At 40.1% G+C, this 12,705-nt stretch overlaps 1 protein-coding gene across 3 annotated transcripts in view; it reads left to right on the forward strand.

Annotated features, from left to right (window-relative positions):
* Positions 1–9,617, forward strand: part of tafa5a (TAFA chemokine like family member 5a) — a 160,850-nt gene extending 151,233 nt beyond the window's left edge. For 2 of the 3 annotated variants that reach the window (XM_040035044.1, XM_040035046.1), the window contains exons 4-5: positions 2,878–3,072; positions 8,806–9,617. In XM_040035044.1, coding sequence (XP_039890978.1) covers positions 2,878–2,886 — 9 coding nt within the window. In that variant the 3' untranslated portion in view covers positions 2,887–3,072; positions 8,806–9,617. The remainder of the gene's footprint in view (positions 1–2,877; positions 3,073–8,805) is intronic. The other variant, XM_040035045.1, reaches the window with a different exon arrangement.
* Positions 9,618–12,705: the final 3,088 nt, after the last annotated feature.

Raw genomic sequence — 12,705 nt, forward strand, 5'->3', positions numbered from 1 at the left:
GTTTGCACTAGATGATCTCCCAGTCTGTGTCTGCCTGTAAGCGTCCTCTGTATTTACACATTTGTATTTCTGCCAGTGACGGCAAGTGTGTTCAGCTGGGTATGAAAAAGCTTTTTCGACTGGTGCTTGTAAGCGGATGCTGATGGCCTCCCCCATCTTTGCCCCCGCCATCACTTCTTTTCCATCTCCTTCTTCTCAATCTTTCTGTGGATGCAGTTCAAGCCGGGCCTTAAGGTATCCCCCAACGCCTCCACCATCACCATGTCCCCCCTCACCCCACCCCCCTGTGGTTCTGGGTTGGTATCGACCGTGGTAATTGATCCCTCTGGGCCCTCCAGCCACATCCAACAGTGAGTTGAACAGAATCACCACTAAGAAGACAGCTGCTTGGCCACCACAGACAGGCCAAAAGAAAGAGAGAAAGAGAAAGAAACCCTGTTGCTGCTAACCATTAGCTCTGTCTGCCAACTTCCTTCTGGAGGGAGCCAAGTCAGCACATTGCATTGGCTTGGAGAATACTAAATCCTCCATTTTGGGAAGCTGGGAATAATGTTGGGACTATAAACAGTGAGAGGCAAGAGGAACTGACTTAAAGAACAAGAAAGTCTCTCTTTCTCTGTTCTTATCAACTCCCTGTGAGCTTGATCTGACCCACTGTTGCCTAAACCCAAAGCCTCTGCTGCCCAGTGAAAGATTACCTGTTTTATTTCATTCTGAATTTCAACCCTGCTCCCTTTTCTATAGTTTCCAACATTTCCATGTGGCCAAAAGTGGAAACTGATTCCATGAAGCGCAGCGTGATAGCTGGCTTATGTTTGCACTCCAAACAGTTTCAAGTCCCAAGAGGTGCAGGTGTATTCCGAAATGAAGGAAACAACAAACGCACTCATGCAAGGACAAAACATTGGCACACTCACACCCAAGTCAAGTATAGTGTATTACCTCTGATCTCAGAAAAGCATGTTTCTCCTTTTCAAACAGTGAAAGAGAAACTTATTCATGTTTTCAGCTTTGAGGCAAAGCATTTACCAAATAAGGCTATGGGAGAATTTTGTTCTTTTTTAAACTGTCAAGATAAGCAGTTGTTACTGGAGATTACTGAAAGCAGTGTAAGCTTCATCAGTCCTCTCAGTGAGATATTACCTGTGAAAGCTTTAACCTGCTTGAACTGCCAGTATCTTCTTAACTAAGGGTGCTATAATATACCTGCTGGTTAATTAAATTCTGTTAATTGTGGAATCTTCAAGGTGAGCTGTCACAATCTTGGTATCTTGAAACTGGACATGACAAGCTGAAATGGTGTTATTTTCAATAAAATTTGCAACTAATTCCATGAATTTATCAGAGAAATGTTTAATGAGGTTGCAGATCCAGTAAGCCGGTAGTCTTTTTGCCAACAGTACAAGAAAAATTGAAACGTGGCCCCCTGCTGCCCATTAGAAATGATGCACTTTTAGGTTTTCAGGGCCAAGCAGTACATCCATTGTTAACGTATGTCATGTCAGAGTTCCTGGCAACTCAAAGAAATGCACAATCTTGCAATTAGTGTTTTATCATGTCTTCCTCCCCACACCCCTGATAGATGGCTGCCCCTCCCTGAGCCTGGTTCTGTTGGACGTTTCTTCGTGGTAAAAGGGAGTTTTTCCTTTCCACTCTCGCCAAGTGTTTGCTCAGAGAGGATCAGTGTCGTTTGATTGTTGGGATTTTTTCTGTATTATTGTAGGGTCTTCGCCTTACAATAAAAAACATCTTGAGGCATCTGTTATATAAATAAAATGGTATTGAATGGAACTGAACACGTCTCTTTACAAAAGAAAAATCATCTCACTCAGTTGTATTCTGGACTCTGAATGTAATGTAGTTTTTATGAATTTCTGTTTATGTAGACAACAATATATTTGAAAATTTTGCCAATTTGTCGCAGTTAATCACAAACAGATTGCATGTAACTACCAACTTGACCTAATTCATTCCCTGACTGATAGCACTGTTTCTTTAAAGCTGGCATTGGACGGTCACAGACCTGGTCCCCATTTTCAAAGCAATAATTTCAAAGGCACCAAGTCGCAGTAATTTTGGCTGTGTCACAGTCTCCATTCACTGTTTTACTCAGTGTAAGGTTTACACACTAAAACTCCAAAATCTACTTGGTTATGTTGCATTTAAATGTGATCCCAGGGGGTCGTTTTGTAACCATGTGTATTTGAGCAAGTAATTTCTAACTATTAGATACCACAGGCTTATTTTTAAAAAAGATATTTGATGCTCTTGGAAAAGGAACGAACTTGCATTGCAGGAATAAAACAGTTGTTTACCATAATCACCAGTCTCCTAACTCTGGGACTGTAAGAATTTACACCAGAATAAACAATAATGTATGCAATAGTTTCTGAGATACTTTAATCTGGACTAAAGTGGTGGAAAGGCTGCAGCAGGCCTGATACTTATAAATTCCTATCCAGCTTATTATTTTAAGGACAACAATTATTTCAGAAAAATGAATCATGAATGAATCAGTGCTTTACATTTATAGCATATTTAAGAAGTCACTGGAGAAACACAGGGCTGTTTTCTATTTTCCTTCCATGTGGGCTACTGTTACGCAGAATCAGACCCTATTCAACTCCCACACTCCTATATTTAACTGGAACACAAGTAACACAGCATCAGTGCCCAGCACATTCACAGAATAGCTCTCCATGTTCAGACAAATCCAAACGGGCACATTTCCGCGACACCTTAAAAAGATAAATTTGGTAATGGTGGTAGTGGTGGTGGCGGTGCTGTGACTGTGTCTAAATCTGGAAAAAAACAGAAATAGAAATGAAACTGAGCTTTATAACCATACCGCCTTCCCCTGTCCCTTTCTCCCCTCAGGCTCTATGACGTGACAAGAGTCCCCCTCGACACTCTTGCACTATGGAAAGCATTGATGACCCCTTGACAGACAGCCAATTTCCAGCTACCACCACCACCACCACCATTACAACAGCTCCACCCTTACCTTGGCCTCAAAGGCAGGAAGCAACACAAGCAGCTACAGAGCACCAAGAGCCTTGTGGAGGCAGTAAGGTACAAGACAAATCCCTTGAATTAGAATCAAGAAATCCTTAAATGTATGACTAGAGCCTGACTGATATAGGATTTTTGAGACCGATACTGAGACTTGGTGATTAGAAAAAAAGATAAAGATCTGATATACTCGTTTATATTTTCATCTTTTTTTCCACATTCACATCATTAAATATAAACAGACACACATATATACACACATTTGTCATATATTTGGTACAGTTGTTATTTATGAGTCCTTAATAAAAATAAAAAACTATTATTAGCTGTGCATATTCGATTGAGGAGATTTCTTAAATCAGATGGCCTTCTTAATCCAACCCCATACTGAATGTGTCTCATCCCAGAGTCAAAGTGAGGATCTAATGTGTACAAGCTTAAATATATATCATTTGTACATTATAACTGCCCAATCAACAGCTACAAATGCCGATACCAACGTATCGGCAAATAAAAATATCGGCCGATGTGTCAGTCCTGCTGATATATCTGTCGGGCTCTGTTTTATAACATCTTGTAATGAAGGTAGTTTTCCACATGACCTTACAGTGGAGACTGATCTTGCCTGTTGCTCACGGTCAAATGTCTTAAAAGTGTATGAAAGTCATTACAACCAACATTATGAACTCATTACAACACTAAGACCGCATCTTTCAGCTTTAGCAGAACACACAAACAGCAGGAAGCATAGACTCTCATAAATCCTGATACAATTTAAGCGAGCGTCTGCTTGTTTGATATCCTTGTTTGGCTTATGTATTTTACCATAAGCTGACAATTTCCCTGGTGTGTGTTTAACCAGAGAAAATCCATGTGTGCAGCAAACCCCCCTCAGTGTATTCTCAGCCTGCTTTATTGGCATGCCTTGTATATTGTTTTAAAGTCTTGTGTCAGATGGTGGCTGTGCACTTAAATAAAACAAGGCGCCAGACAGACTCTGATATTAATAAATAGTGATCGGGAAATAGAGAGTGGCCATGTAATAAATTTAAGGTACAGCAATATAAAAAAGGGATAAGGCCAAAGTCATAAAAACGGCCACTTTTGTGGAGTCTTTGAGAAACAGGCTCTTCTTTTGGTCAATACTGTCAGTGTTTATGGCCCATGCTATAATTTGCTTTTGAGGGAAAATGTGATCCTGCTGCTTTTCACTCCAGACAGCAAGTCTTCAGTAGATTTGGAGCTATAAATAGAAAAGGGGTGGAATGTGTGTGGTGAACTTGGGTCTCTGCACAGTGCATCAAAGAGATTATTGTCTATTTACTCACAGAAGAGGCCATCTGAGATTGGATTTAAACATTTGATCCTTTAATATATATTCTGAAGGAAGGCGATTCTGCATTGCCTGCAAGCAGCTGATCTCACACAGAGCCACGCAACGCAGTAGCTTTACGAGCAGCTGTAGTCGATGCATAAAAGTATTGAAGAACACGTTGGCAACATTGTCACCAGCCTGATGCCACCGTGGTTAAATCTGTTCTAATACTCCACTCTTGAGCATTAAGTTCTGATCATATTGTAGAATGCAAATAGTGAACTGTGTTTGCTTTGATGTTCTGAAGAAATGCTGTATGAAAGGGCTGATAATGACATAACACATAGCTTTGAACTCTTTCCTAATGTGGAATGGGGCCTAGTGTCTGGAGGCGCATGCATACATGTTCATGTATTTTGATCTCAGCATCTGCTTCAGGCATTATCCAACTTCACAGCATGTAATGAGCGATTTCCCATCCCTTATTAACCTGTGGATCATTCCTAGCCAACAAGTTCACTTATGAATATTCATCTGGAATCATGTTGTGCCGCTCGCCTGCTAAAATCTGAAGAGAGAGCGCGGGCTCAGCTGCACAAGACTTAACGTTAAAGGGTGAGCGCAGAGACGAGCGTTAGAAACGAGCAGGAGATCCAAAAGCAGACGCACTGTGGAACGAGCTGAACGGGAGGGCTTCAGCAAAGCTTCCGGCGAATGTACAAAAACACATCAATTAATCCGCTGGGTCCTCTTGAGATTTTGCATTATTCCCAGCAAACAGCGCCTCGATGAAGAGTGCGGATAGGCAAAGTGGATCAATTTTCTTTCATGCGCACCCACCGACTTGTTCCCTCGTGGGTCACATGGCCGTGACATTTCGAGGAAAGTCAGCAAGAGTTCAGACAGAGAAGAAATGTCAAGCCAGGGCCGTATGTCCAGGTGCATTCGCTTTCAATACTTCCAACTCGCGAAAATGCTTTTATTTAGAGCAGTGCGACGCAAACGAAAGCCACTGCCACATGTATGCACATTCTCATTTTTGTTGCATTAAAGTGCTTCAGCTGTGGCCTCGAGACAGGAAGCAGTCTGTACCGTCTCTGAAATCAAATGTTTTCCGCATCCTCGATCAAAAGCTGCCGGGTGCGTATCGATAAGTATCGAGTGGTTTGTCCGCTTGCTCCATAAGAAGAGAAATGCTGCACAAATTACACATTAACACAGATGGATTCAGTCCACGATGCTCCCTTCTGTTACTATGACACCCCCAGCAGTTATCAGTCTCAATCGAAAGTCCAATTCTCGCTCTTACTCGAAGAGCAAGGCCACCGTCCTAAACGTTTGCCCGGCATGTTCAATAGCCAGAGAACCGCTGCCTAATGTTTCCCTCTACTCTGCACCAGAGTGTAAAGTATTTGCTCGCTGTCTGCGTAGCTGCTTCCTGATAAACTCTAAGTAATAATCACCCAAGGCCTGTGAATGTTATTCACAGGGCAGATTCATCTCATATTCGTCTGACATTCGCTGCCGTTTTTAAATGGGAAGGCTTGCGTTTCCCTGAGACGAGATTTGCGCGTGAGATTTATGAGAAGCTGTTCGCAACAGTGTGGCTGTGAAAGAAAAAGAGGGAGCAAAAAACAAAACAAAACATAAAGACGATATTAAAAAACAAAAATCCACCACGGTAGACACACACTATGAGGCTTGAATAAAACAAGACCGTGTCTATATGCTGTGTCTGCTTGAAATCACTTGCATTGTATTTCTTTTCTTCCACATCTTTGTGCGACTAATTTATCCTCCTTCCATTTTACCAGTGGCTTCTTACTACTCAGCTGTAGTCTCTGTGTGCCCTCTAGGAGGCACAGAGAGAAACTGTGCTTATTATGCTAGGATTAAACACCTGTTTTGGCCAGGCATCACAGTCAAGCAGTTAGCAAAGTCATGGCCCTGCTTTAACCAAGTAAACCTTTGGGTCATTCCATGCCCAGCTCCAACAAAACCACGACATTATCTCCATTAAAGCCCGAGCTCACTGAGATGTTTATTATTCCCAGAGCATAAGACATTGTCATCTGTGATACATGCTAGAACCCCGTTCAACACCTGCCCCTTTCATGGTAATTTGCACCCTGTGAAATCATCAAGAGTTCATTATTATGAATTAAGCTTCAGTGGCAATGTCTTGGAAGGCATCAGCACCTCTATCAAGTTGGCTGTGTGACTGGCGGGGGCCAGATGGTGAGGAGGCTCCGAGATTTGTCTTTCTGCTGCTAGATTAATTGTTTTTCAGTGTCTGCACTGTGAGACTTGTTTTGTTACTGGGTTATATCCCCTGAAGAGTTCTAAATATTTGACTCGTAAAGCTCTCATACAATCCTGTAATTAACATCTAAGTCTGGCATGGAGCAATAGTCATGTGTGATGCTTATGTCAACACAATGGCTGCAAAAAAATATTTTTTTTCTTTAGGAGAATAGACTGGCATACTGAGAATGATCCCTATCAGCTTTGCTGCTGAAATTTCAGTGAGATGCCTCTCTCGTATGGTTTTGTTAAAGGGTGCTTCAAGAGTAGCCACTTAGCGTTGTTTTATTTTTAACATTATGGCGGAGAAGGAAAGGAACAGTTTGCTCTGCTCTGTTTTTTGAATGGACTAAATGTAAGCCTTGCTAGCTTATCTTAGAAAGAAAACAATTATGTCAAATGTCCCTAAAGATCACTATAATAATGAAATAGCTCCAGATGGTAGAATGTCATTTTTATATATTTATTAATTAATGAGCTTTTGAGATGTTTTTTTTTTTTTTTTTTTTTTCTGCCTGTCCCGTTTGGCTCTTTTGCCATCAGAATTGTTGTCTAAAGGCAAAGAAAGATGCCCAACGGATTTACTTTACCAAATTGACCATCCCAGCCTTGCCGTAATGGTCCATTTGATTCACCTTTTATTGTTCATTTTATTTTCACTTACTGAATACGGGACAGACTTGACTGGGGGAAAGAAGGGGAGAAAGAAAGAGGGAAAGAGAAACAGCTGAGAAGAGGGACGGGGGAGAAGGGCAAAAGACAAAAACCAACAGAATGAGCAGAAAAAAAAGAAGAAAAAAAAAAAAGCATATATCAATCACCTGGGTCACCTGCTGAGAAAGAAAAAAGAAAACAAGCAGAAGAGAACAAGAGTAATAGAATAAACAACATCACAATGATATATGGGAATATGACAGTAAATACTAAATATTAAACATTATTGTGCAGCACATAAGATCAACAGCGCACAGTGTGCTTTGAGGTAGGAGCCAAAAAGGGTGTAGTTTGTGGGTGTGATCACCCGTGTGTACACCTGTGAGCATGGACGCGCTTGTTTTGTTTTGTTGTTTTTTATTTGAGATGTGCTTTTGAGATGTTTGTATGTGACCGTTAATATTTGGACACTGCAAGGCTAATCATTTAATTCTGCGTAGTCTTTTTGATAAGCTGAATTAATCGTAAACCAAGCTAGAGCCCTTATTTCTCCATATTTTGCTCCCAAAGAAACAAACTTTCTTGTGATTTTTGAAAGTGGTCTCGAGCAATAGTTCTCCAGCATTTCTGAAGGATTTTATTTGGATATTGGCTGCTTTTTAAGACATTTTCAGCCCAGCCCTCGGACCTGACCATTTTCAAAGGAATGTTTTTTGTTTTTCCAACTTAAGAAAATTACACAAGAACCAGACTCTTTTCAGCATGAATACAATCACAAAGACACAGACCATGCAAGAAGCCATACCTGGATAGAACAACATGCAATGGAACGCCATCAGTCATGAATTGGCCTCCCTAGAGTCCAGACCTCAAAATTACTGAAGTAGTTTGGGATCATTTTCATAGGAACAAAAGGCAGCCAACATCCAGAGAAAACCTTTGAATGTCCTTCAAGAATCCTGGAGAACTATTCCTGAAAACTATTTAAAGAAGTGACAAGGAAGCTTGCATAAGAGCACTCAGGTTGAAGAATAAAGAGGGTGATACCAAATATTGACTTTTAAGTGCAGAGTTATACAAACTCTGTTTTGGCTTTGAATACAGTATTTCCATGTTTGTCTGCACCTGTTTTCCTAGCAAAATATATAGAATTAAGATCTGACTTAAGACTTGTGCACAGTACTCTATATACACAAGTAGTATCAGTCTTGTCATGCAACTCTTGGCAAACAAGTGAATAAACAGATTGCAAACTTTAAAATGAGATGATGGTGCTTATTTGAATGAAAAAGAACATTCCTGTTGCAAATAAAAAGCCAACGTCACATATGTGAATTGTATTTAAAAAGACAATATATTTTCTGTCATTTTCTTTCTGCTGGCTATAGAAGTGAAAATATTTGAGCCAAAATGTTTTTGATACAACACATCCTCAGACATTTCTCTGTGGAGCTGAGCATGACTGTGACTGAGTGCTAAAACAGTTCTCTCATGTTTGCTTTGTTCTTGTTGATTCACAGGTCTCGTAACACAGCCAGAGACGGGAAAACCAGGGAGTGATTGTTTGAGGGAGTCATCTCTCCCTGTGACACTGGACAAACTTACTATAAAACACTTCCTGTTTCCTGTGACTGGCCACCGCGGGTTTCTGACTGCTCCCTCCTGCTATGTGTCGTTGGGTCAACACGTTGTATCCACCTCCTCTCCACTGTTATCTGCCTGCTCTGTGAATTTAGCAGCACATGCTCATGCCACGGAGGTTCGGACACCTTAAAATCCCATGAATGTTTTTTTTTTTTTTTTGCCTCACTGGAAGTCCACTGTTTGGAGCTGCTAACTGCTTTTAATTCGGGATTTCCCACATCTCTCTCCTAGACTCTAGTGCAGGAGTTCCAGGGTGAAGACGGGGTCATTACAGAACACAATGTGACGCTTCTCAGACCAGCTCGCGAGGCCGTAAAAACCGAACCGAGCGCACTCTGCTGTGAATAGGCCTTCTGCTGGAGTAAACCTCCCATATTTTTATAGACCAAAGAGCAAAACAACAAATATGATCATTATGACAGAGAGGACCATCTGGCAAAGACACACGGAAACGTTGTTAACATGCTTTGAGTGTCGCCACCGACCAACGACTGCCCCCACAGAGACTCGGTGCACAAACGAACCTTTGCAGCCGGCGGCGTATGTGCCGAACACAATCAAAGGAGTACTTTTCAAACTTTACGGACATTTTTTCGCAGACTAAGCTCACCACTGTATTTTGGAACTGGAGATATAGGTACTACATACGTATAACTGTGTATCAAGAAAAAAAAAAAAAAAACAACAACAAAAAAAACAGAAAAAAAAAAATCTGATTTGCATTTTTCAGTAGCTACAGTTGGGACAGCTTACAGGAAGAATTGTCGTGTTGATCATGGATACGGAGTGCAAATCATTACCAGAGAAATGATAACTATCTACAGAGAGTATTAAATGCTGTTAAGTCTGAAAAGAAGGCGTAAAGAAAAGTCATTAAATGTATTTTGAAAGGCCCTAAAAAGTTATATATTTAACAGTTTTATATGTTGTACCTTTGTAGAGAAGCTTATTGGACTTAAAATGTGATCACAATGGCAGTTTAGTAGGATGTGAACAAATGCTGTTGTTCTCATTACTGCTGGCTCGTAGTCCCAGGTTTTCTGTTCACACCTCAGTAGCCGCTTTCTTTTCATGGTCATCTACAAGTCACTGTCTATCCGAACCATTAATGAAAAAAAAAGGAAAGTGACACAATTTATTAAGGACTGATGTGCAGCCAACTGAACATTGTAAATCTATGGTAGTCAGTGGAAGCCATTGAAATCTGCTAATTTGCTATGATATTGTATTGTACACGGTGTGGAATACTGACTCATTTCCTCTCTATGGGTTCTGATCTCTTAATTTATTTTGTGCCTGTGTTTCTTTTTGTTTATTTTTTCTTTCTTTCTTTCTTTTTGCACAAATCCAGCTTCTCTCCGATGGCGATGAATACGGTGAGGAGAGAAGGAAAGAGGAAGCACTGCAGGAGTATCGGTCATTTACATACATTTTATATCATGAAATATTTTAAGAATAAATATATGACAAGAAATGTCCCCTGCAAATTTAGATGCTCTTGATGTTCAAGGTCATCAACAAGAACTTTAATTGATCTTATTCTGGTCTTTTCTAATGAATGTATTTGTTTCTGGCACCAAAGAAGGTATGAAAAAAATTAAAGTTTCCTTTTCCTTCCCAGGTGATTCAGAGGATTTATAGTTAGATTGTTTCCAGGGTAAAGTCCTAAGAAATTCAGTATAAACAACAAAGGGAGTCAAAGCCAGCTCTCGCCTGGCGTTAACATGGGTTTCAGATGAGCCAGCCAAAAGTGGACAAGTAATCACGTCTTCTGTTCACACCTCAATGTTTTTCCAAATGCTCAAGTGAGCTCTTGTGCTTGGATCTAATTTTCCTGCTCTCCAGTGTAACGCATGCTCATCATTTTTGTTTGCAAAGCCACAAAAAACCCCAAAGCAATCAGCCAAACTTTCCAGTTTTTCCAGTGTTTGTTATCTTAACTTTGCAAGTCTCCAAATATCTCTCTAAAGAACTACAGCATGTCTGAAAAATGTAGTTTATGAAACAGTTTCAGATGCTTAGACTGCAAATAAAAAGCGCGCTGCTTTGTCCACCAAACTTGTCAGTCATGAGGGAAAGCTCCCATATAGCCCAGTGACCTGGCCAATCCAACAGTAGAATTTAGTCTGAGCTGATAATACAGTGTGCATTGTAAATAACTCATAGTTTCTTGTAAACATTGTTAAGTTTTTAATCAGAAGTTCAGTCACTCACTGAGGTGCTACAAGTGACTATTTATGTATTTCCATTGTTAGCTAGTTTTTTAAGACCCACACTGATTCACAGCAGGTCACCACAGCAGATACATCTTTATTTAGACTTGCAATATTTTTTTTTTTTACACTCACATCCTCTTCCTAGCATAATCCTACCAGAGATTTATATCTTTTCCTAATATTAAACTGCAGATTTTACACACATCATGTTATTGTAAGAAAGTAAGTAAATAATTTTTTATAACACATTTAAAACCAAAGTGCTTTATAATTTTAAAAAACAAGTGTTTCTGAAAATTTCACAACACAACAAACTATCGTTCAGCAACAGTTCAACAATCAGTTGAAGTTTCCTTCTGTTAAGAAGCTAGAGATAATTGACTAACAAGAGTATAAAGTGTATTACAATGGCCCAGACTGTTACATTCCCAACCGTTCTGCAAATACTAACATTGCTCTCTGGCACTAGAGCTCACCTTTCTCTGGCCTTAAGTGCTTTTAATTGCTGATGGGAGTCAGATGTGCAAAAAGAAGATGGCATTTAAGGCAGGAGAGATAGTAGGACACACCCACATGGGCAATTTCAGGAGGAGACCCTGCTAGGCTGCTAGTCTGCCGTAACACAGACTAAATGAAAAAAAAAGTGCATGCATGAGCCTTTCCAGATCTAAAGAAGATTATAGTCTGCTCTTGACCACAGCATTGACTTGGTTGTTCAATTTCAAATTGGTGTCAATGATAATCCCAGGGTTGTTAACCTGCATTTTAATAAAACTAAAGATACCCAGTTATCTTTCAACCTCTCGGTTAATAATAGAGGGCCAAACAATATGACGTCTGTTTTGGACTTTTTATATCCAAGATGCATTGAGCCTTCACATGCAACCGTGATTTACAAGATTCAAAGGTAAATCCAGTTGCAAATCATCTGCATGGCAATGAAAAAAGATGTTATCTTGATGCATGAGCATGTACAAGGAAATAAAGAACAGGCCCACAGATAGACCCAGATTCTGAAGCAGTGACTTTCCAAAGTTAACTGCAAAAGTCGTGAGTTCCATATAAGATTAAAACCAGTTAAGCGCCAAACTCTTGACTCCTACATAGTGTTCCAGGCGCTTAATGAGTAAATCGTGATCAGCAGTGTCAAATCAGAACTAAGATGTAACAACCACTAGAATCAGCATCAAGCAGAATAGCCTTTGTTGCTTTGAAAAGAACAGACTCAGAACTGTGAAAGGCCCTGAAACCTAATTGAAAGGACTCACAGATATTGTACTTGTCTAGAAAGGATGGTTGATTAACAATGACTTTTTCTAGAACTTCAGCCAAAAGTTTTGATAGAGGGCGATAACTGCTCAGAACATTCACTTCCAAATTAGGCTTGGCTGGACTACAGCATGCTTAACACACATAGGAGCTAAGCTTGCATTTGTGAGAACATCACAGCCTTTCATGTCAAAAGTTTCTTTAACAGACCAAAATGGAAGAGAATCTTTTACCAAAGTGGAAAATGTCACGTGAGAAACCAAGTCTAAGAAATGGGAAAAGGAAACAGCT

Source organism: Simochromis diagramma, unplaced genomic scaffold, assembly GCF_900408965.1.
Source record: "Simochromis diagramma unplaced genomic scaffold, fSimDia1.1 OVJJ01000816.1, whole genome shotgun sequence".
NCBI lineage: Eukaryota > Metazoa > Chordata > Actinopteri > Cichliformes > Cichlidae > Simochromis > Simochromis diagramma.